This window comes from Hemicordylus capensis, chromosome 2, assembly GCF_027244095.1.
Source record: "Hemicordylus capensis ecotype Gifberg chromosome 2, rHemCap1.1.pri, whole genome shotgun sequence".
Lineage (NCBI taxonomy): Eukaryota > Metazoa > Chordata > Lepidosauria > Squamata > Cordylidae > Hemicordylus > Hemicordylus capensis.
The window spans coordinates 310,495,402-310,518,427 of record NC_069658.1 but is presented as its reverse complement, the minus strand read 5'-3'; the positions used below and the strand labels follow the sequence as shown (position 1 = coordinate 310,518,427).

The 23,026-nt window shown below is 43.7% G+C and overlaps 1 protein-coding gene across 4 annotated transcripts in view; it reads right to left on the bottom strand.

Annotated features, from left to right (window-relative positions):
* FAM120A (family with sequence similarity 120A) overlaps window positions 1–23,026 on the bottom strand; it is a 98,098-nt gene that overhangs the window by 36,659 nt on the left and 38,413 nt on the right. For all 4 annotated transcript variants that reach the window (XM_053293805.1, XM_053293803.1, XM_053293806.1 and 1 more), the window contains exons 4-7: window positions 6,524–6,652; window positions 6,070–6,166; window positions 1,919–2,016; window positions 1,486–1,766 (exon numbers count right to left, since the gene is read on the bottom strand). In XM_053293805.1, the coding sequence (XP_053149780.1) occupies window positions 1,486–1,766; window positions 1,919–2,016; window positions 6,070–6,166; window positions 6,524–6,652 (605 nt within the window). The remainder of the gene's footprint in view (window positions 1–1,485; window positions 1,767–1,918; window positions 2,017–6,069; window positions 6,167–6,523; window positions 6,653–23,026) is intronic.

The following is a 23,026-nucleotide window of genomic DNA, read 5'->3' as shown; positions in this document are numbered from 1 at the left end:
AGGGCCGGCCTGCTCAGCTTAGCCGCCCCCAGCTGCTTTTGGACTACAACTCCCATAATCGCATGCACAAGTGCTTAGAGAGGCCCAAAATGGAATGCAGACTGGCCCCTGCAATGAGATGGAAGAGAGGCTTGGAGAGAGGAGGAGTCTCCGCTGCTGCCTCTGCTGCAATCCCTGATGCTGCGGGCGCCTCAGCAGTGATTTGAAAAGGCAAAATGCACCACTGCTTCTATGTAATCCCTGCTGTTGCCGCTGCCTCTGTGGTCATCTGTGGCAATTCTAGCAGGTAAAATGTGCCGTCTCTGCCATCATCTGTGGCAATTTTAAGTGTAAAATGATGCCTCCTTTCCCCTCGCCCCCCTCCAACCCAAACGGATTGATGGATTGCCTTTTACAAGTATGGCCATGGCCGACCCCCTAATACATGAGTCTGGTTCCCTGCTGCCGCCCACGCGTGAATGCCGAGCTATGCAAGTGCTGAAACCATGGATAACAAAGTTTGCCTGTACTGATATCTGAAATTGAGACCTGCAATAGGTAAATGATTGCACATTTGGGCTAACAGAGGAATGGGAATGGCAACTAATGATGCCATCTCTTTCTATGTAAATAAAACTAGTAACACATGCTAGGACTCAGTTTCAATAGCCTTGATACCATGGTTAGTTTTAGTAGCATAATATAACCAGGACATATAAAAATCCCCAAGATCCAAATGGTCTTCTAGAATACAATCATTTCAGTAAGAGTTCACACTATATTTACATTTATATACCATTCTCCCTTCATGGTAGCCCAGAGAGGTGTTCATGGTTATGTTTAGTGGGGATTTGAACATAGGTCTCCCCAGTCCTAGTCCACCACTATAACCATTGCACCAGGGCCAAATTTTATTCAGAATAAAGTTGGAAGAATGTTAAGTCGGGTTTCAGTCCATTCTCTTCTCCTTCTCTTCATAAAAAAGGAAGAATTTGACTGCCCTAAGTTGGAAATATGTTCTCTTTCTTCTGTTGATTTTGCTACTGGTAATATGGGAGAATCTATACCCATATAACCCAGTGCACACAAGCAACTATCACCTGCAAGTATGCAGTATGGTGCAAAGTTCTATCTTGTCTTTCACTCAGCAGAGTCCAAACAAATGTTCTCCAGCAACAGGCCTGTAGCATGGAAATCAAAATCATAACATAAACTAAATAAGGAGGCTACTTTTATTTTAGATTCAACAAAATTGTGAGCAGTAGTTTTTGAGCTCTGATAAAGAGTTCTGGAAGAGTGGATTAAGCTCGGAAAACGAGCTACTTACAACTGCAAGTTGGTTGGCTTTGGGGGCGGGGGGAGGAGGTGGGGGCGGGATCCTTCTGAGGGACCAACAGAACTATCTAGGATCTCCGTCTTCATGATAACCTAGTCCCACATAGATAGTTCAAACAAGCTATCAGCAACTTGCTTCTTCCAAGCCGTAATAAAATCTATTTTACTTACTTTACAGCACCTGCATTGCCTTCATCGTTGTCTGAGGAAGATGATGTAGAAGAGGCAGGAAAATATGTTGAATCCACATGATTGGGGCTCCCACTCTGAGCTGGGTTTATCGGAGAGGACCGTTCATATAATGGTGTATGTTTTCCTTCATGAGGAATGTTGCTGTAGCTGTTCTGCTCAGAAAGACTTTTTCCTGTGTCCAAGGTGATGGCTGGTTCTGAGAGGCTATAGGGATATGGACCCTGACCTTGGGCATTTCCTTGACTAGACATATGCTGGGCCTGAAAGAAACAGTATGCATTATCCATTATACTACGTTTTCCTAAGGATGTGCAAACTGTTGAGGAGCACTTTTCATATCCATAAAATGCAGTTCAAGACAACAAAAGTAGAATTGCTGGGAGAAGAAGAGAAAAAAGCAAAGTGTACTTGCCACATGTTTAGCTTGCAGAGGGGTCTGTGGAATGTTGAGCATCTGAGGAGAAACATACGGTGGCACTATACCCGGCATTCCAAACTGATTTGGTCTGGCTGTTATTGGAAAATGGAAATGAAGTGGGTGGGTGTGGGTTTTCCCCCAAATACATTTTAGTTAACTCATTAATATAAAAAGCAAGCAAATATGAATAAATGCCTGATAAGCTTCTGTTGTTTTTAAAACTCTGACCTAATTTTCTACAGTATGGTTTGTTTTTCTTCTAGCTCAATTTTCTTTAATGACTGTGTACCAGTTTTGTTTCATTTCTGTCTCTCTCAGGAGACACATTTTCCACTTCCTTGTCTGTTCATTTATTTTTTCTTTTCAATATTTCACCTTCTCTTGTTTATATTACAGCTACTCCCAACATTTTAGAATCCATTATTTACTTTCTATTTCTCAGCAGAATGGCAGTGAGCAGATCCTGCTTCAAGCTTTTAAGAGAAACTTGCTTTTAAATCCTTTTTAATACTCCCTAAAACTAATACAAAACACAGAAGAAATGGAAAGTCCTCACCTAACTAGGGCACTAACTTAATGAAGAATTTAAAACTCCTTTGTGACTGGTAATGTATTCCTTCTTTGCTGATCAGAAAGCAATAAGGAGTCAACAATATGAAGACAGTAATCAACATCAAGGGTTTTTTTTAAACAAGTGTACCACTTCTGCTGCAAACCTTCAGCAAGCCTACAAATCCTCCTTGGACACACACACACACACACACACACACACACACACACACACACACACACGTTCATTACAGTTAGGGTGACAGCCGCTGCCCCCATTCCACCTAAAAGAACACAGTCACAATCAGTATAATTATCTGCTTGTAACAAGGGAGTTACTAAAGGCTCCCCCAACCAAGATTACTCTCCAACCATCTGCAACCAAAGACTGCTAATTTATGAATATTTATATACGACTTTTAAACAAAAGTGGAAAGAGAGGAGACAAGGAGGAAGTTGGCAGAGGAGGGTGCAGAGACGACGCAAGAGTGAGATAGCCTTGAAGAGTGGTGGCGGGAAGCAGGCAGGCACGTGCAGGAGGGAGAAAAGGAGGAAGGAGGCTGGCAGAGGATGACACAGGGCCAAGGAAGAAAAAGGAGCCTTGAAGAAAAACAGTGGTGACAAACATACACACAAGCACACACTCTGTCCCTGAGTCACCTGCCCACCCACTGCCAACCAATAGCAAGCTGGCTGCACACACCATTGACAGAGTTGGCAATTGGCCGAGATCTGTCAGAAGGATTGGGACCAGATAAGGAGGCGGAGGAGAACTCCAAAGAAGACCCAGGGGCAGTGGACAGGAACAGGCAGCTCAATCCAGCAGAAAGCTGAGCCCCTAATTAGTACCCCTGTAACTCTAATCACCAGTGGTACCCATAACACTAGTTGCGAAACTCTAGTCTACATAATGCATCCAAAACCAGACACTATTTTACATCCATTAATATCCCTTCAATTCTCAATGAGGATTGGCTAATTAGAATTAGAACACAATATAAGAACAGCCCTGCTGGATCAGGCTCAAGGTCTATCAAGTCTAGCATCCTGTTTCACACCCATCTGATTGCCCAGGCAAGAGGAGAGGGCATGCCCTCTCCTGCAGTTGTTCCCCTGCAACTGGTATTCAGAGGCATCGTGCCTTTGAGGCTGGAGGTAGCCCACAGCCACCAGACTAGTAGCCACTGGTAGAACTGTGCTCCATGAATTTGTCTAAGCCCTGTGGCCATCACCACGTCCCATTGCAAAGAATTCTATAGATTAATTATGCGTTCTATGAAAAAGTACTTCCTCTTGTTGGTCCTAAATTTCCTGACTTTCAGTTTCATGGGATGACTCCTGGTTCTAGAGTTGGAGAGAAATTTTTCTCCTTCTCTCACACTTTTCTGATTTATTCAGAAAAGGGAATATAAATTGCTTCACTTGCGGTATTAATCAGTTTGGCAAAAAGACAGGTCAATTGCCTTCTACGAATCAAATATATGTCCTTTGACAAGGTAATTTATTTCAGAATAAGCAGACTATAGTGTAGCTCACCTGGAGTTAAAAGGCAAGTCTCTCAGTAACCACTGTCCTGTGTGAACAAACCCCAATTACTATGATTTCCCTTGTGAATTGAAGTGACATTCAGCCCAAACAAAACCTACAGATGGGCATCTTGACATATCTCCAAATGGTGTTTTGCCCCAGTTTCAAGCATTTTGTATTTTAAAAACTGTTTCAATAATGCAAAAAAAAAAGTTACTTTAATAAACTAGTTTTAGATTTCCATGTGGTTACATGTGTAGATTTCCTTCACCATTTAGGTCAAGAGGTTTTTATTTATATGTTTAACAGAAATACTGAAGTCAAGTCCAAGAATTTTAGCTGGTTTGAGAAAGTCTAAGATAGCATCAAATTAATTGGATACTTCTTGGAATTTCGAAACAAAATCCACCAGGTCACTGATACAGGGAATGTTTTATGTTGGTGGCCATATTGGCTAGGGAGACGAACCCAAAAGCATAGAGTGGATTACTTTCTCAGACATGCACACAAACACACATACTTTAAACTACACATAGATATGCTATTTCAGCATCTTCTATTAGAAGCAGCATGCTTGAGACCTATGCAAAGCAACTCAAGAGAGAAGGTTTCCCTAGATAAAGGAAAATAGCTTTTAACTCACACAAGAATGCCACTTTCAGTCAGGTTAATACCCTCTCCTTTTTATATTGTAGGGCTGGGACAGTGAGATCTTGCAAGATCACTAGAAAAGGTCCCAAGGATACAGAAAGTAAATATTGTAATTCTCTAGGACTTCTTGGCACAAATGAATGGAACACAAATACCTGCTAGGTTCAGCAGCTGTGCCATATCACCACATAAGTCAGAGTATCAAAATGCCACTGACGGTGCAAACAGGAGAGAGGGCCTTCTCAGTCATGACATCTATTGTCAGAACTCTTTCCCCGTGAAGCTTGCCTAGTGTTCGTGTCAATGTCTTTTTGAGAGTTTGTTTTTGTAGCTTACTAACATGTGAAGATTTGCCATTTTTAATATGTATTGCCATAATAATCTCAACAGTAGTTCACTGAATAAAATAATAAAACAGGTTCAACCTCCTTCCTGTCCTTAACCTTGGTAAATGACTAAGACTATTAACCAAAATCTAAGTACCACGCTCAGGACAGAGTTCGGTCAGCTTTGGATTCAGGAATCTAATTTGATCCAGAAGTGTGTGAAGCTGCAAAAGTGACAATCTTGTCAAAAAATAAAAAGATGGAGGCAGAACAGTAGCAGATGAGAGAGCCCATTTAGTTCAACAAACAAGAACAAGGAACTGCTAGGACAAGAGATACATCACTCTGTAATGGCGAGTACTAATTACAATAATAACCCCTGCTAACTTGGCAAAGAGAGACCTTTTAACGTGGTGATTCTCTTCATTTAGCAGGGAGAGAGTAACTGGCTCTATCCATCCCCAGCACGGCATCCCTCCAGTGGCTGTTGCTGGTATCTGCCTTATGTTTCTTTTTAGAATGTGAGCCCTTTGGGGACAGGGTTCCATCTTATTTATTTATTATTTCTCTGTATAAACCACCCTGAGCCATTTTTGGAAGGGCGGTATAGAAATCAATTAGATAGATAGATAGATAGATGATAGATAGATAGAATAATGGAGATTACTAGTAGCCAGCTAATCCTGATTTGGAAGAAACAAACTAAATAGTCTGGTAATTCAAAATTGAAAATAGGATTTGAAGGAGAAACAAACACTATTCTAAAGAATAGTTATTTTTTGTTTGTTTAAAGAATAAGTAAAGTTGTGCCATCGAGTCGGTGTTGACTCCTGGCAACCACAGAGCCATGTGGTTTTCTTTGGCAGAATACAGGAGGGGTTTACCAATGCCATCTCCCATGCAGTATGAGATGATGCCTTTCAGCATCTTCCTATATTGCTGCTACCCAATATAGGTGTTTCCCATAGTCTGGGAAATATAGCAGTGGGGATTCGAACTGGCAACCTCTTGCTCTCTAGGCAAGTTCTTTCTCCACTGCGCCAAGATTTAAGATTAAAGATTACTGCAGTAAAAACAAATTTCAGCACTTACCTAGATAGTGTGGTGGATGAAATGGCATGGGCTTATTAGTTGCTGAATAATATGCAACTGCTCTCTTAAATCGTTTAACTTTGTCATCCGTTCTAGACTGAAAAATAAGTTCAAAATTTTATATTATAAATTACACATATATGAACTATATGCTGTCCACATCCCTCACCATAGGGCTACATCGATGATGGAAATTTATAAAGCAAACACAAGTACATAGGTTTATGTCACAAAGGGCTAGTAGTGAGCACACCCTGCAATAAAACAGTGGAATGTGCTTATGCATTTTCTAGGGATTGATCACCAAGCTAGATCATGGTTCAGTGAAAAGGCAGTCTACACAAACGTGTATATGCACAGGCAAACATGATGTATCAGTATATTTTCTATTTGTTAGTACTGTAAGATGCTCTAACAAAAAGCTTATGTCCATAAAGTTTTGTTCCTCCTTTACCTGTGAATGCTGAAAAACATCTTTAGCTATGGCATCCAAATCAGAGGTGTCCTGAATATTGCGGACATAGTCAGCTACAGCTTTGATCACTACATCACAGGGTGGTAAAACTAACTGGTGTGCTCGTACCTAGAAACATAAACACATATTAGAATTCTCCAGGCCACAAGAAGTCCCAAAAGTAGTTACATTTCATAATGAGTAGTTGGCTTGAATCAAATGCCATTGTAAAGCACGCTAACAAGAAATTCTATTAACACAAGCACAATTTAACAACTTGTGTGTTTGAGATATTCACTAATTTATGGAGATTCTTTTAAAACTTATCAAAACTCTCAATCATAAACAAATACTCCAAATATGAGTTGTTGCTTCACTTCAGCTTCTGCAGATATATATATAAAAGAAACCTACCTCTATGCCCGCAACAATTACTTTAGTAATTAAGTGGCATCCACTGAAGCAAGCCCATTAGGGATATGTAAGCATAATCAAGTGGAAACCAGGTTGTTTGAAAGTACGTTAGAGAAGTGGTGGGCGGTCTTGAACTTAAGAAAATAAAAGCACCAGCTACATATGCAATCAAAGAGAAACATGGGAAGAGTAATTTGAAGATAAAAACAGTGGGGGCTTTTTTAGAAATTGGAATTTTGTTAGGATTTAAGATTACAGAAACGTACAAAAATAAAATGATTTAAAATGAAATTTAAATACAAACAAGCATGGTAAAAATCTCATCTCCTGAAAATGAATCATGATCTTCTAAGTGAAATATTGCTTTTCTATGTAAAAGCAAAAACCATGGGGAAAGATATTTGACTTCTGAGATTAAAGCATGACAAATGGCAAGACATGTCATGTACTGAATCTGTTATTGTGGACTTCCAACTTGATCCAAAGACTAACTCAACACACATGCTAAGGACTAGGAAATGCTATTAGGATCATCCACTGAGCATTCCTACTTGAAATCTGCAGTGTATTACTTTGTTGCTAGTAGAAGACTCTCCTAACCACCCAACAGAATGGACATTTACTTTTCATCTCATGGACAAATGGCCTTTGGCAAAATAACTACTAGGCATTGTTACAGCCCGATCCTACCTTTACTGGGAATATGCCTGTATTTTTCAATGAAACTTACTTCCAGATAAGTGTCCCTAGGATTTTAGCCAGATCTTGCTATGTTCCTGCTATGCTAGACTATTTAGTTGCAAATCTATGTTTTAATCCTTGCAGCAATCAACAGAATGCATGCTTCTCCAAGATATATGAATTTCAAAATAAAGCAGGTTTACCACTATGAGAACAAGCTTCTCAGAGCCATGGGCTCTCACATTCACTACTTGCCACACAATTTTGTGTGCGACAAGTGAAATCCTCTGCTTTCACTTTGAACTAGTACACTGTTCCGTGTTTCATACAAACTCTGGGAACTGTAGTTCATAGTTTCAACCACATTTAGTTTGTTTCTGATTTCTTTAACCTAATTGTCGCTTGAGCTAAATGGCAGTTTGCATTTGTATGCCACACAGAACTGGTGTAGTCCATACTGGGAACAAAAGCTCACTCTCTTCCACCTCTCCTGAAGGGAAGAGGGATGCTTGCAAGTCTGCTGCGGAGGCTCATTCTCATAGAAAAAGCAACAACGATGCTTTCGCATTAGTCTGTACCTGGTCTATGCACTAACTGGAAAACGGTCAACACTGACATTGGAATTCTCAACAGAAAAATTCAGAGATTTATTGTTATGTCTATGGTGAAGGGGTTTTGACTAGTGACCTTTCATCCTCATTTCAGCAGTTTACCATTAAATTCCAAAGCAAACTTCATAGCAAATTACTTCCAACATTTACCAGGAAGTGATGGAAATGAGGGTTGTTGTGGGGGGGGGGGGGGAAGCACTCGGCCTTCAAATGTGGTAAATGCCAGCATTTTCTGACATTTCTCTGTCAGCTCTAAGATGTTACAAGACCAGTAAACATCAGCATTCACTACACTTCTGACATTTCGCACAACATATACATAAGCTCAACATTAATTAAAAAAAACTCCTTTATTTACACAGCTTCTGTGTAAATATATATGTACTTTAATGCATTAAGCGATTTGAGCAAATCTATTAAACAGTAAGGCTAACCAGGAGGCGGGAAGGGTGGGCAGTTGGTAGTGGCGAGGATGCACTGTACTTACCTTCCCCCCTCAGGTGATCTCCTTGCTACATGGATGGGCCACATACACAAGCAATGCTCCCGAGAGCCGCACGGCTTGCCGGGGCAATGTGCCCTGGCTCCAGGAATCCCACAATGCACCATGCATTGAGTGGATTGTGGGACAGGCATCACATACTGTGGGTACTCTAGGCGCCCATGTCTGTGTCTGCCTGGGCTGCAAGCAGCCTGAGCAAACACACAATCCCGGTGTGGGGTTAAGAGTGTGCTTGTGCCCTTAACCCCGGCTAAGAGTTGGGGCAAAAAGCAGGGTTCAGCTGGGTGGGAGCTGCCAGGATTGAGAGCAATCGCAGAACTCTACACAAGTAGCCTAACCCAGGTTGGGCTGCCCTAGCCTGGGTTAGGCTGCTTGTGAGAACAGCTTTAGTATCTTCTTTTTCCATATAATCCTGACATCCCCATTCCATGTATGTTTAACTCTGAAGCATGCACAGCTGATGTGAAACTGAGCTAACTCCTAAGCAAGCATTCACAGAATCACTGCTTATGAAACAGTTGACCAAATTCAGAGTAGCACAGTGAACTTAACTTTCCCAAACCAACTACAATGCTTTAACTTTCAGAAATGTGAGCTTAAAATGTGAGATTTTAAAGTATATACCATGCTGCACATTTTACAGAGCAAATTTCTTTGAACTGTATTAACATTAATCATTTCTAATGAAAGTTATTCAAAAGTGGAGAAATCTGGAACCCTAAATCCAGAAGGGGAAAAAGACAGACAGATCCCTGAGTGCTAGGATAATGAACTATAAATATTTATGCAGCCAATAGGGAGACAAGCTTGAAATTACTACAGTTCTCTAGCTGTAGGGTGTTGTCCTAAGAAAGAATAATCTCATCTATAAACTAATAAAAAATGCTGAGGAGCATTTTATATTCTTTCCTTGTATTGTAAGAAAAAAATTCAAGATCCAAGATTTAACCTGATGGCTCCTAGACTTAACTGAGAATGTTATTAAGCAACTGCCAATGATTAATCAGAAGAAAAGCAAACTTAATGAAAATTAAATTCCCCAAGTGACTGCAGTTCATTCATACCAATAACATGAATCAAAATAGATTCTTCCAGAATGTTCTGCTCATCAACCACGGGCTCTTAGCACATGGTTTTGTAAAAGGGGCCAACTACCTAAATTTCTCCAACTGAGGTACAATGCAGACAAATAAAGTTGGAGTTTTCCAAGATGGGGGCCTCTGGCAATCACCATGCCTAACACTCAATTCCATAGTCTGTGTCTCCCATCTCCCCCCCGCCCAACACACACACACACACACACACACACACACACACACACACACACACACAGAGCAGTAATTTCGAGCAAGCATGCTTAGGATTAAACTCTACAAAGCATTGGTTATCTCAGGTGTGTCCAAAACACAGAAGACTGCAAAAGCCACAATTTTGGCTAGCATGATTTCCAGAAGATTAGTGTTACTTATTTAGATTGTTGGATCATCTAATACCAAGGACACAAAACAGGCAAGAATACTTTCACACTAAAAACATATTTTATTTATTTAATCATATTTTATACTGCCTGATATGTAAATCTCTAGGCAGTGTACAAATCCCAACATTAAAATCACAGGTTAAAATACATAAAACACGATACAAACAATATAAAACAAACTATTAAAATTCTAATTAAAAGCTTGCGAGAACAGGAGAGTTTTCCTGAAAACAAACAGAGAAGGAGATGCTCTGATTTCAGCAGGGAGCATATTCCAAAGCCCTGGGCCACAGAGAAAGCTTGGTCCTGAGTCTCCACCAGAAGAACTGGTGGCAACAGTAACTGGACCTCTCCAGAAGATCGTAAAAAGCAGGAGGGTTCAAAGGAGGCGCTCTCTTAAATAGCCTGGTCCCAAAACGTTAAGGGCTTTATAGGTAATAACCAGCACTTTGTATTTTGTTTAGAAACATCGGCAGCCAGTGCAGTTCTTTCAAAACTGTTGTTATATGGTCCATTCATGTCGTCTCAGACACCAATCTGGCCACCACATTCTGTACCAATTATAGTTTCCAGACTACGTACAAAGGCAGCCCTACGTAAAGCGCATTACAGTAGTCAAGTCTGGAGTTTACCAGCATATGTATCATTGTTTTAAGGCCATTCACCTCTAGAAATGAATGTAGCTAACGTATCAGCCAAAGCTTATAAAAAGCGCTCCTGGCCATCGCCTCAACCTGAGAAACCAGGGAGAGTTTTGGGTCCAGGAGCACTCCCAAACTATGTACCTGACCTTTCAGGGGTAGTGTAACCCCATAGAAGACAGTCCTGACCCCGCCGCCCCCACACACACACAGTCCATACATCTGTCTTATTTGGATTCAAAAGTTTATCTCTCATCCAGCCCATTACTGCCTCCAAGCAGGCATTTAGGGAAGATATGCCATTTCCTGATTAGACTGACATGGAGAAGTAAATCTGGGTGTCATCGGCATATTGATAACACCCAGATCCAAACCTCCTGATGATCTCTCCCAGAAGTTGCATGTAGATGTTAAAGAGCATTGGAGACAGTATGCAGCCTTGTGGAACTCCACATTTTAGTTCTCGATTTGCAGAGCAACAGTCTCCAAGCAACACCATCTGAAATTTACCAGAGAAGTAGGAGCAGAACTACTGTAAAACAGTGCCACCCAATCCCACCTCTCTCAGGCAGTCCAGAAGGATACCATGGTCTATGGTATCGAAAGCTGCAGAGAGATATAAGAGGATCAGCAGAGTCACACTCCCTCTGTCGACAGCCAACTGAAGATCATCCAACAGGCCGATCAAGGCAGTCTCAACCCCATAGCTCACATGAAAGCCAGGTTTGAAATGGGTCTAGAAAATCTGCATAACCCAAAACTGCCTGGAGCTGAGAAGCCACCACCCACTCAATCACCTTGCCCAATCACAGGTGGTTAGAATCAGGTCTGTAATTAGCTAACTCCGAGGGATCCAATGCAGGTTTCTTCAAAAGTGGTCTAATAATAGTCTCCTTAAGACAAAGAGGCATCCTGCCTCCCTCAGAGAAACATTTATAATATTTATCAGACCCTCTCTGATAATATAATTATGAGATGAGATAAGCTAAATTTTTCTAAATAAGCTAAATTTTGTGGCTTCTATGTGTTTTTATCTGTGCATCGTTTTTATGCTTGTGTATTATAGATTTTAAATTTGGTTTGTTTTTATATTTTTAGCTTAATACTTTTATTGTCATTTTATTGTATGTTTTTTAAACTTTTGTAAACCGCCTTGCGATTGTTTTTAATGAAAGGCGGTATATAAATGCAACAATAAATAAAACAAATAATAAATAAATAAGTAAATTGGGCAAAGGTCAAGAGAACAGGTTGTAGGGTGCACAGTCTGAAGCAGTTTGTCCACTTCCTCAGAAGTCACAAGCTGAAAATGATCCAATCTAATCCCATAAAAGGAGTTGCTGGTCACCTCCACAGTAGACTCTACATACAATAACCATGGAATCCAGCTCAGCCTGAATGTGAGAAATTTTACCCGCAAAAAAGTCATTAAAAATGTCACAGTGAGTAAGGGCAGGTTTCCTACCTGTAACTGTAGTTCTTCGAGTGGTCTTTTGTGCATTCACACTTTGGTTATGCACCTGTGCAGAGACCAGGTTCCAGAACCTTCCAAAGCTTCACCATAAAAAGAAAAAAGAGCAGGAAACATAGCTCCCTCTATATGACCCTATCCCACTCTACCTCAGTCAAGGAGACCACCGCAACCAGAGATTGGCAATAGAGTCAGGCTGCTGCAGGGAGGTAGGGAGGGAGTGTGAATGTACAGAAGACCACTCAAAGAAGTACAGTTACAGGTATGAAACCTGCCCTTCTTCTTCATGGTCTCTGTGCATCACCCTTGGGATCATAACAAGCTGTAATTACCTGGTTTGAGGGAGCAGCCTACTGAGAGACTGACTGGAGCACCGATGTTCCAAATGCAGACTGTGACTAGGACTGGACATCCAGGGCATAATGGCGGACGAAGGTTGACGGGCTAGACCAGGTCACTGCCCTGCAAATTTCATCCAGAGGGATTCCTTGTCAGAATGCCATGGAGGATGTCACAGCCCGTGTTGAATGAGCCGGGTCTGGGCAAGGCAGCTGTTTCTTTGCCACGTGTTAGGCCAACATAACTGCTTCTGTGACCCAGGACAAAACTCTTGGTGTTGAGATGGGCATACCCATGGACAGACCTGCATAACTAACAAACAGCCTGTTAGACTTTCGGTAGGCTTTAGTCCTGTCCACATAAAAGGCCAATGCTCTGCAAACATCCAGAAAATGATAAGCCCTTTCTCTATCAGAGACTGGGTTAGGGAAGAACACTGGCAACCTCAACTCATGAGCCATGTGAAACCCTGACACCACTTTAGGCAGGAACATAAGGTCAGGACGCAGTACGACTTTGTCCTTGTGGAATATTAAGTAGGGGAAATCACAACGAAGGGCCTTCAGCTCACTAACTCTCTGAGCTGAGGAGATGGCTACTCAAAATATTGTTTTCAATGTCAGGAGCTTCAGGCTGCATGTGGTCAATGGTTCAAATGGATGCGTCATCAGCTGAGAGAACTAACTGTAAATCCCACAAGGGCAATAAACGTGGGCCCACTGGAAACAAGTTAAGCAGCCTTTTCAAAAGCTTTTTAACTGCCAGGTTGGTAAACAAACCTGAATAACTGTGATAGGCAGCTATCGCTGCCAAGTGTACCCTGACTGAGGCATGAGCTTGTCCCAACTCCTGCAGTGCCAGAAGGTGCTCTAAGAAAGCTTGGACTGGAGCTTGGTTGGGGGCGAGACCCCGTTACGAAGCGTGAGCAGAATTTCTTCCACTTTGCAACATAACATCTACGGGTAGATGGTTTCCGTGCTGCATCCAGCACCCTTTGAACCAGGTCAGTGAATTGTGTTGGCCTTATATTTTCCAGACCGTCAAGTGCAGCGATCCTAGGTCCGGATACAATCTGCGGCCATAGTCCTTTGTCAGGAGTTGAGGGCTCAGAGCTAAGTGCAGCTAAGTGTGATTGGCCATATTCAGAAGTACGGTGAACCAAGGTTGCCTCGGCCACCATGGGGTCACCAAGATCGCCCACACCTTGTCTCTTTTCAGCTTCTCGAGGACTCTTGGGATCAATGGAAATGGCAGGAACACATAAGCAAACCCTTTAAAGCATAAAGCATCGCCTAGAGAATGCTGGTTGATCCCCTGCCCTGCTGCAGTAATGGCTGCACTTCACCTTGGCAGCTGTGGCGAAAAAGTCTATGGACGGTGCTCTCCACCTGTGGAACACCTCAAACAGACTTCTCCGATCCAAGGACCACTCGTGGGTGTTGGCTGTCTGGCACTTGAGTGCATCCACTAGGGAGTTGAAAGTCCCCTCTATGTGTATGGCTGTCAGCCAGGCTTTCGGCTGTCAGCCGAGCGTACACCAGTCCCATATATCTAGAGCTAGATACAACAAGCTCCGAGAGACCGTGCCGCCCTGCTGGTTCAAGTAAGAACGGGACATGTTGATGTCTGTTAGGATGAGCACCAGCTGCCCTTTGAATCAATGGAGTTGGAGGCACTGGTTGTTATGGTCATCTTCAGGGAGAGCTGTCGAAATGGCATACCCTTCGCCAGGTGCTTGTTGCTTGTCCACTACAGTACTGCCGTTCGTATCTCCTGTGGAGGCCAAAGGCACATGCTCTGGTGTTGGTACTGTGGATTGAAGTTGTCCAGGAGTCACGCTTGAAGATGACGCATGTGGAAATGGGCTAGTGGGAAAACTGCCGTGCTGGAAGCCATAAGCCTGAGAAGTCTTTGCACGAACCTGGCTGTATGACATCTCCGCTGACAAAACACCTGTGCAGCATCTCTGAGACTGTGAGGAGCTGGGTAAGCCCTCCTTGCCCTAGAGTCTAACAGAGTCCTAGAAATTCCAGTTTCCGAGTCGGTACAAGTGCTGACTTAGTGATATTCACCTCCAATCCTAGGGAATGAAGCAAGCGAAGAGCGAGTTGCACGTGTCTTACTAGGCGCTGGTGGGAGGTGGCCACCAGCAACCAGTCATTGATGTACGGAAAAACTGTTACCCTTTGAAGCCAAAGCTGTGCCACCACCATTTCCATGCATTTTGTAAAAACACAAGGTGCCGATGCCAGTCCAAACGGGAGGACCTTGTACTGGTAGGTACAGTTGCCCGATTGGAACCTCAGATACTTGCAATGATGGTGCGAGATAGACAGGTGGAAATACACGTCCTTCAGATCGACAGACGCGAACTAGACAGGCGCAGAATGGTTGGGATCATCACCACCCAAAATCGCCGGTATCAAACAAAGGAACTGACACCCCACAGGTCTAAGATCAGTCTCAGGACCCCATCTCACTTCGGTATCATAAAGTACTTCGACTAGAAGCCTATGTTTTGGCTTGTATGCCAAATACAATATTGGCTTGTATGCCAAATACAATACAAATTTGATAGCTCCTTTCTGCAGCAAGGAGTGAATTTCTTCGAATAACTATGGGGAAAGCTTGGTGGTTCTTATGCCGGAAAAAGGTGGTAAGGATAGAAACTCTATGCGGTAGCCATTGCGGATAATGCCCCAAACCCAAATATCGGACTTAATGGCTGTCCATGCCTTGTAATGGACGGCCAGCCTGGAGGCTGTGGTGTTATTGCCTCTTAGGATAGGTAGGCTTGGGAAAATGAGATTGGTAGGTAGCCGCGGAGCCGCCTCTACGCTGATGGTACTTGCCCCATTGGCTAAAGGAATCATTAGACTGGTAGCCAGATTGATATCCTTGAGGCCTATACTGACCCTGGTGTGGCCAGTAACGTTTTTTGGTTGACATGGAGGAGGAAGAGGTAGAGTATGACATCCCCATGGACCGTGCTGTGGACCAGAACTTCTGGACTCCAGTGTGTCATCCATCTGCTGACCAAAAAGAGCCTCCCCATTAAATGGTAAGTCCTCAATACGGGGCCGGGTTCCTGTAAGAGCAATGTTGCACAGAGCCATGCATGCTTCCTGAGGGAGACAACAGTCACTATAGCTCGGGTCCCACCATCTGCACAGTGGCTTGCAAATACAGTTGTTGTTTAGCCACTCTAGAACCTTCTTGGAGGTCACCGTTCTCATGATCATTGCAACTCCACGAGGTGAGATCTTGCATGGAGCCCCAGACCGAGGGAGATTGACAGTTATTTTGTGTTTCTTCCATTTGCGAGTTATCGTGCCAACTGTAGTCACCTTCTCACCAAGCTGCTTGGCGATAGTCTTGTAGCCCAGTCCAGCCTTGTGCAGGTCTACAACCTTGTCCCTGACATCCTTCGACAGCTCTTTGGTCTTGGGCATGGTGGTGAGTTTGGAAGCTGAGTGATTGCTTGCTTCTATGGACAGGTGTCTTTTATACAGGTACTGTAACAAGCTGGGATTAGGAGCACTCCCTTACAGAGGGTGTTCCTCATCTCAGCTCGTTACCTGCATATAGTGAAAAGACACCTGGGAGCCTGAAATCTTGCTGGTTGATAGGGGATCGAATACTTATTTCCCTCACTACAATGCAAATCCATCGCTGACTTTTGGGCACTGGGCTTTTGAGGGTGGGTTTGTTGTTATTCTGTCTCTCACAGCTACAATAAACCTACCATTCCAATTATAGCCTGGTCATTTCTGTGTCAGAGGGCAAACGGACAAAATCAGCAGGGGATCAAATACTTAGTTCCCTCACTGTAATAACAGCCCTGCTGGATCAGGCCCAAGGCCCATCTAGCCCAGCATCCTGTTTCGCACAATGGCCCACCAGATGCTGCTGGAAGCCACAGGCAGGAGTTGAGGGCATGCCCTCTCTCCTGATGTTATTCCCCTGAAACTGGTGTATAACTGGTGTCACTCAATGATGGAGATGGTCACTGAGTTGGTGTTGGAGTCTTCTAGACTTTTGGTGCTGAGGAACTTCAATATCCACTTTGGGGGTGGCTTGTCTGGTGCGGCTCAGGAGTTCATAGCGACCATGACAACTAAGGGCCTATCCCAATTAGTTTCTGAACCAACTCATGTTGCTGGCTACGTTCTCGATTTGGTTTTTGTTTGGATTAGGGGAGTGTTCTGCGGGTGGGGGATCCAGTGATTTCCCCATTTTCATGGAGGGACCACTACCTGGTTAAGGTTGGTCTCACAGCCACAATCCACCCCTGTAGGGGTGGTGGACCTATTAGGATGGTCCATCCAAAAAGACTGCTGAACCCAGTAGGTTTTCAAAAGGCCTTGGAGAATTTTGATGTTGGTGTGGCCAGTGATTCTGTCAATGCCCTAGTGGGAACCTGGAACAGGGAACTCATCAGGGCAGTAGACATAATTGCTCCTAAGCATCCCTTCCGACCTGCTGCAAAAATGGCCCATTGGTATACTGAGGAGTTGCAGTGGCTGAAGCGGTTGGGTAGATGACTAGAGCGCAAGTGGAGGAGAACCCGGTTCGAATCTTGTCAGGATACAGCATGTGACCCATCTGAAGACTTATGAGGTGGTGTGTGCAGCGAAAAAGAGTATCTGGTTTGCGCGCATTGCGACTGCAGGTTCGCACTCAGAAGACATATCCCGGGTTGTGAGGAGTTTGGTCTCTGCTCCTTCTACCTCAAATCAGTCCCTGGGGTGGTTCTGCTGTGATGCTTTTAGTGGATTGTTTGTGAACAATCAGGGCCAACTTGGACTCCGCTATTTTTGTAGGGTCTATGGAGGAGGTGTCCAGCGATCCCTCATGTAGTTTTAGATTGGATCAGTTTCAATCTGTGACTCCTGAGGATGTGGACAAGCTGCTTTGGGTGGTGCGACCTACCACCTGTTCTCTGGATCCTTGCCCGACTTGGCTGCTTCTATCTAGCAGGGAGATTGTTGGAGGTGGCTTGGTTAATATCATAAATGCTTCGCTGAGGGAGGGTAGGGTGCCCCCTTGTCTGAAGGAGGCATTGGTCAGACCACTCCTCAAGAAGCCTTCCCTGGATCCCTTAGCGATAGATATTTATAGGCCAATCTCCCTTGGTTGGGCAAGGTGATTGAGAGGGTGGTGGCCAACCAGCTCCCAGCAGTCTTGGAGGAAACTGATTATCTAGACCCATTTCAAACTGGCTTTAGAGCCTGCTATGGGGTTGAGACAGCCTTGGTTGGCCTGATGGATGACCTTTACAGGGAACTGACAGAAGAAGTGTGACTCTGCTGGTTCTTCTGGATCTCTTGGCGGTGTTCGATACCATCGAGCATGGTATCCTTCTGGATCGCCTGGGGGAGTTGGGGATAGAGGGCACTGCTTTGCAGTGGTTCCGCTCCTATCTCTCAGGTAGATTCCAGATGGTGGAGCTTGGTGACAGTTGCTACTCAAAATGAGAGCTATTATATGGAGTCCCCAAGGGCTCCATTCTGTCACCAATGCTTTTTAATATCTACATGAAACCGCTGGGTGTGGTCATCAAGAGGTTTGGTGCTGGGTGTTATCAGTATGCTGATGACACCCAAATCTACTTCTTTTCATCTTCATCATTAGGAAATGGCATTCGTTCTCTAAATCCCTGCCTACAGGCAGTAATGGGCTGGATGAGGGATAACAAATTGAAGCTGAATCAAACAGGATGGAGGTGTTCATTGTAGGGGCTCAGAATTTGCTGGATATGTTAGACCTGCTACCACTTAGAGTAAACAACATTAGGATAGATGGACCAATGGTCTGACTCAATAAAAGATAGCCTCATACGTTCAGACACTCAACCATGGATGCAATCACATGGTTGAAGTCACTCAAGAGGGAAGATATTAAGACTTTACTGAACTCTTAGCATAGTGGTACATATGTTACTGCAGAGTTGAGCCAAATGGTTTGCTATCAGCCCAGCACACACAGAGGGAGCCAGGGGAACAATTTTAGCTGCTGTCTCCTCCATTCTCCAATAGTGCTATCTGGCTTCCAGAATTTTATTTATTTATTTATCATACTGCACTATACAGAAATCCCTGGATGGTTTACAAGAAATATGTCTGAGGGTCACATGATCTTTGGGGACATATTTTTGGAAGCCAAATAGCATGATTGGAGGGATGGGACAGGAGCAAAAACTGTTCCCCACATGTGTGCTTGGCTGCATGGCAAGCCTTTGGATGAGCTCTGCAGCAGCTTCTCTGTGGGAAGAGAGCTGTCCCCCATGCTGTTTAATATTTATATGAAGCCCCTGGGAGAGGTAATCCATAGGTGTGGGCTGCAGTGTCTTCAATATGCTGATGACACCCAGCTCTACCTAAGTCAGAAGACACAAGGGAGCCAGTCGATGCTCTGAACAGGGGCTTGGAGGCTGTTCTGGACTGGATGGGGGCAAACAAGCTGAAACTCAATCCAGATAAGATGGAAGTGCACAACCCAGAGAGACGTCCCAGAAGGATACCATGGTGTATGGTATTAAAAGCAGTTGAGAGGTCCAGGAGGATCAACAGAGTCACACACCCTCTATCTATCTCCCAGCGTTGGTCATCCACCAGGGCAACCAAGGCAGTTTCAGTCCCATATCCTGGTCGGAAGCCAGAGTGGAAAGGATCTAAATAATCAGATTATTGCAATCAATGATGGCATCAAAGAATGATGAGGAATGATGAGGAATGATGGCATCAAGCAGCACTACTGCTTTACACATTAGAACCAAGACAAACAGATTTCTTTCTAGCAAAGAAGAAAAGCATGGGGGAGGGGGGAGAAAGAGATTAGTGGTATAGTTGCCACAGAGAATGTAAGCTGTGCATGAGCGCCACTCCAAGTGAACATAAGAACGTAAGAACAGCCCTGCTGGATCAGGACCAAGGCCCATCTAGTCCAGCATCCTATTTCACAAAGTGGCCCACCAGATGCTGCTGGAAGCCACAGGCAGGAGTTGAGGGCATGCCCTCTCTCCTGCTGTTACTCCCCTTGCCCTCTTCTGCAGCTTTTCCAGTTCTACAATGTCCTTTAGATGTGGTGACCAGAATTGTACGCAGTACTCCAGGTGTGGCCGCACCATAGTTTTCTATAAGGGCATTATAATACTAGCAGTTTTATTTCCAATCCCCTGCCTAATGATCTCTATCATGGAATTGGCCTTTTTCACAGCTGCCGCACATTGAGTCGACACTTTCAACGAGCTGTCCACCACAACCCCAAGATCCCTCTCCTGGTCAGTCACTGACAGCTCAGATCCCATCAAAGTATCCTTGAAGTTGGGGTTTTTCGTCCCAATGTGCATCACTTTACACCAGCACTGAACCACATTTGCCATTTTGTCACCCCCCACCCCCCACCCCCAGTTTGGAGAGATCCTTTTGGAGAGCCTCACAATCAGTTTTGGATTTCACTACCCAAAAGAGTTTGGTATCATCTGCAAATTTGGCCACATCGCTGCTTACCCCTGCTTCTAGATCATTTATGAATAAATTAAAAAGCAACGGTCCCAGTACAGATCCCTGGGGGACCCCACTTCTTACTTCCCTCCATTGTGAAAACCTTCCATTTATACCTACCCTCTGTTTCCTGTCTTTCAACCAGTTAGCAATCCACACATGTACTTGTCCCCTTATCCCATGACTGCCAAGATTCCTCAGGAGTCTTTGATGATGAACTTTGTCAAAAGCTTTTTGGAAGTCCAGGTAGACCATGTCAACTGGATCACCCTGATCCACACACTTATTGACACTCTCAAAGAACTCCAAAAGGTTCATGAGGCAAGATTTACCTTTGCAGAAGCCAAGCTGGTTCATTCCCAGCAGGGCCTTTTCTTCTATGTGCTTTACAATTTTATCCTTGAGCATGCTTTCCATCAATTTGCCTGGAACGGACCTTAGGCTAACCAGCCTGTTATTTCCCAGATCTCTCCCCCCGATCCCTTTTTGAAAATCGGTGTTACATTGGCTTCTTTCCAGTCCTCTGGTACAGAGCCCGATTGTAGGGATAAGTTACATATTTTGGCAAGGATGTCGGCAATTTCACTTTTGAGTTCTTTGAGGACTCTTGGATGGATGCCATCTGGCCCTAGCGATTTGTTAGTTTTCAGTTTTTTCAGATAGTTTAGAACATCATCTCTTGTCACTTCTATCTGACTCAGTTCTTTAGCCTCCATCACCGAAAAACCTGGTTCAGGAACAGGTATATGCTCAGTATCCTCTGCCGTGAAGACAGATGCAAAGAACTTCAAGTGGCAAGCCATCTGAAGCAAAGTATTACTCAGATTAATTTTATGAATGCCAGCAAGAAATGTGAGATTTCTGGAGGTTTTATTAGCATAGCTTAATAATCAGTCATAGTCACTGCTACACACAAAATGGCATACCACAAGAGTGTTGCCCATGCATTTTATGTCCTTGTTGGTACCCAGGCTACCACACAAGAAAAGATGAGATTATTTTAAATCTTTTATGAGGGGATGTTTATTAAGGCAGTGTAATGTAGAGGTTAGAAGTAAGACTGGGGAGCCTCAAGTTCAAATCCCCAGCCGGCCATGAAGCCCGCTGGGTGACCTTGGGTCACCCATTCTCAGTCTACCCTACCTTGCTACATTAAGAGGGTAGAATGAGGCGGGGAGAGATAAAGAGAGAATAATGTATACTGCCCTGAGCTTCCTAGAGGAAGGACAGAATAAAAGTAAAAAGCAAGCAAGGGGTGTGTGTGTGTGTATATATAAATTTATTTTTTACACACATACACAGAGTCCAAAACCTGTGTTTATGTAAAACAAACACAATACAAATTAAACAAATTGTAAAAAGATTAAAACATTAAAATCATTTAAAACCTAACATTAAAAACTATTAAAGCTATAAATCTAATTAAAAGCCTGGGTGAACAGATGTGTCTTCAGTGCCTTTTAAAAAGTTGCCAGAGATGGGGAGGCTCTTATTTCAACAGGGAGCACATTCCAAAGCCCAGGGGCAGCAACGGAGAAGGTCCAGAAGAGTTGGTGGCAACCGGAGACGAACCTCTCCAAATGATCTCAATGGGCCACAGAGCTGAGAGCGAAGACAATATCCAGGGACTGAGCTGTTTCAGTAATAACCAGCAGTTTGTATTTTGCACAGAAATCTATAGGCAGCCAGTATAGTTCTTTCAACACAGGAGTAATATAGTCTCTCCTAGATGGCCCAGAGACCAACCTGGCTGCCGCATTCTGCACCAACTGCAGTTTCCAGACTATGTACAAAGGCAACCCCACATAGAGCACATTGCAGTAGTCCAGTCTGGAGGTTACCAGAATATGTAACACCGTTCTGAGGTTGTTCCTCTTAAGAAACTAACGCAGCTGGCGTATCAGCTGAAGCTGACAGAAATAACCTCTGGCTACCGACTCAACCTGGGACACCAGGGAGAGATTCGGATCCAGAAGCACTCCCAGACTACGTACCTATTCCTTCCGGGGCAGCAAGACCCTATCCAGAAAGAGCAGATCAAAATTATCTCCCAAATTCCAACCCCACACAGTAAGTACCTCCATCTTATATGGATTCAGAATGAGTTTGTTATCCCTCATCCAGCCCATCATTGCCTCCAGGCAGGCATTTAGGGAGGTTATATCTTCTCTTAATGAGGCTGACATGGAGAAAGATTTGAGTGTCATCAGCATAACGATAACACCCATTCCAAATCTCCTGATATTCTCTTCCAGCGGCTTCATGCAGATGTTAAACAACATCGGAGACAATATGGAGCCTTGAGGAACACTATATGGAAGTTCAGATTTTGAAGAACAACAGTCTCCAAGAGACACTATCTGGAATCTGCCGAGAGATAGAAGAACCACCACAAGGCAGTGCCTCCCACACCCAAGGCAGACTTCTTGGCCTAATGATTGCCTCCCTTAGACAATGAGGTATCCTACCTTCCCTCAGAGAAGCATTTATCATCTCTACCAGGCCCTCTACAAGAACCTTCCTGCCAGACAGTATAAGCCATGTCGGGCAAGAATCAACAGGGCAGGTGTTAGGCCACACCATTCCAAGCAACTTGTCCACATCCTCAGGAGTCACAAACTGAAACTAATCCAGGGTCACCACATAAGAGGAGCTTCTGGACACTTCAGCATCAGACACTGTAACAATTATGGGAGGAACTGGGGTAGTCATAATGATGTGGGGGGAAGTCATTAGGAAAGACAATGGAAATCCAACATGCAAGAACACTGGAAGCTATTATCCCTTCCAGTCCTCCTTTACAGGACACAAAACTTTCATTTCTTTTATGAATACATACCGATTCTAACTAATACATAT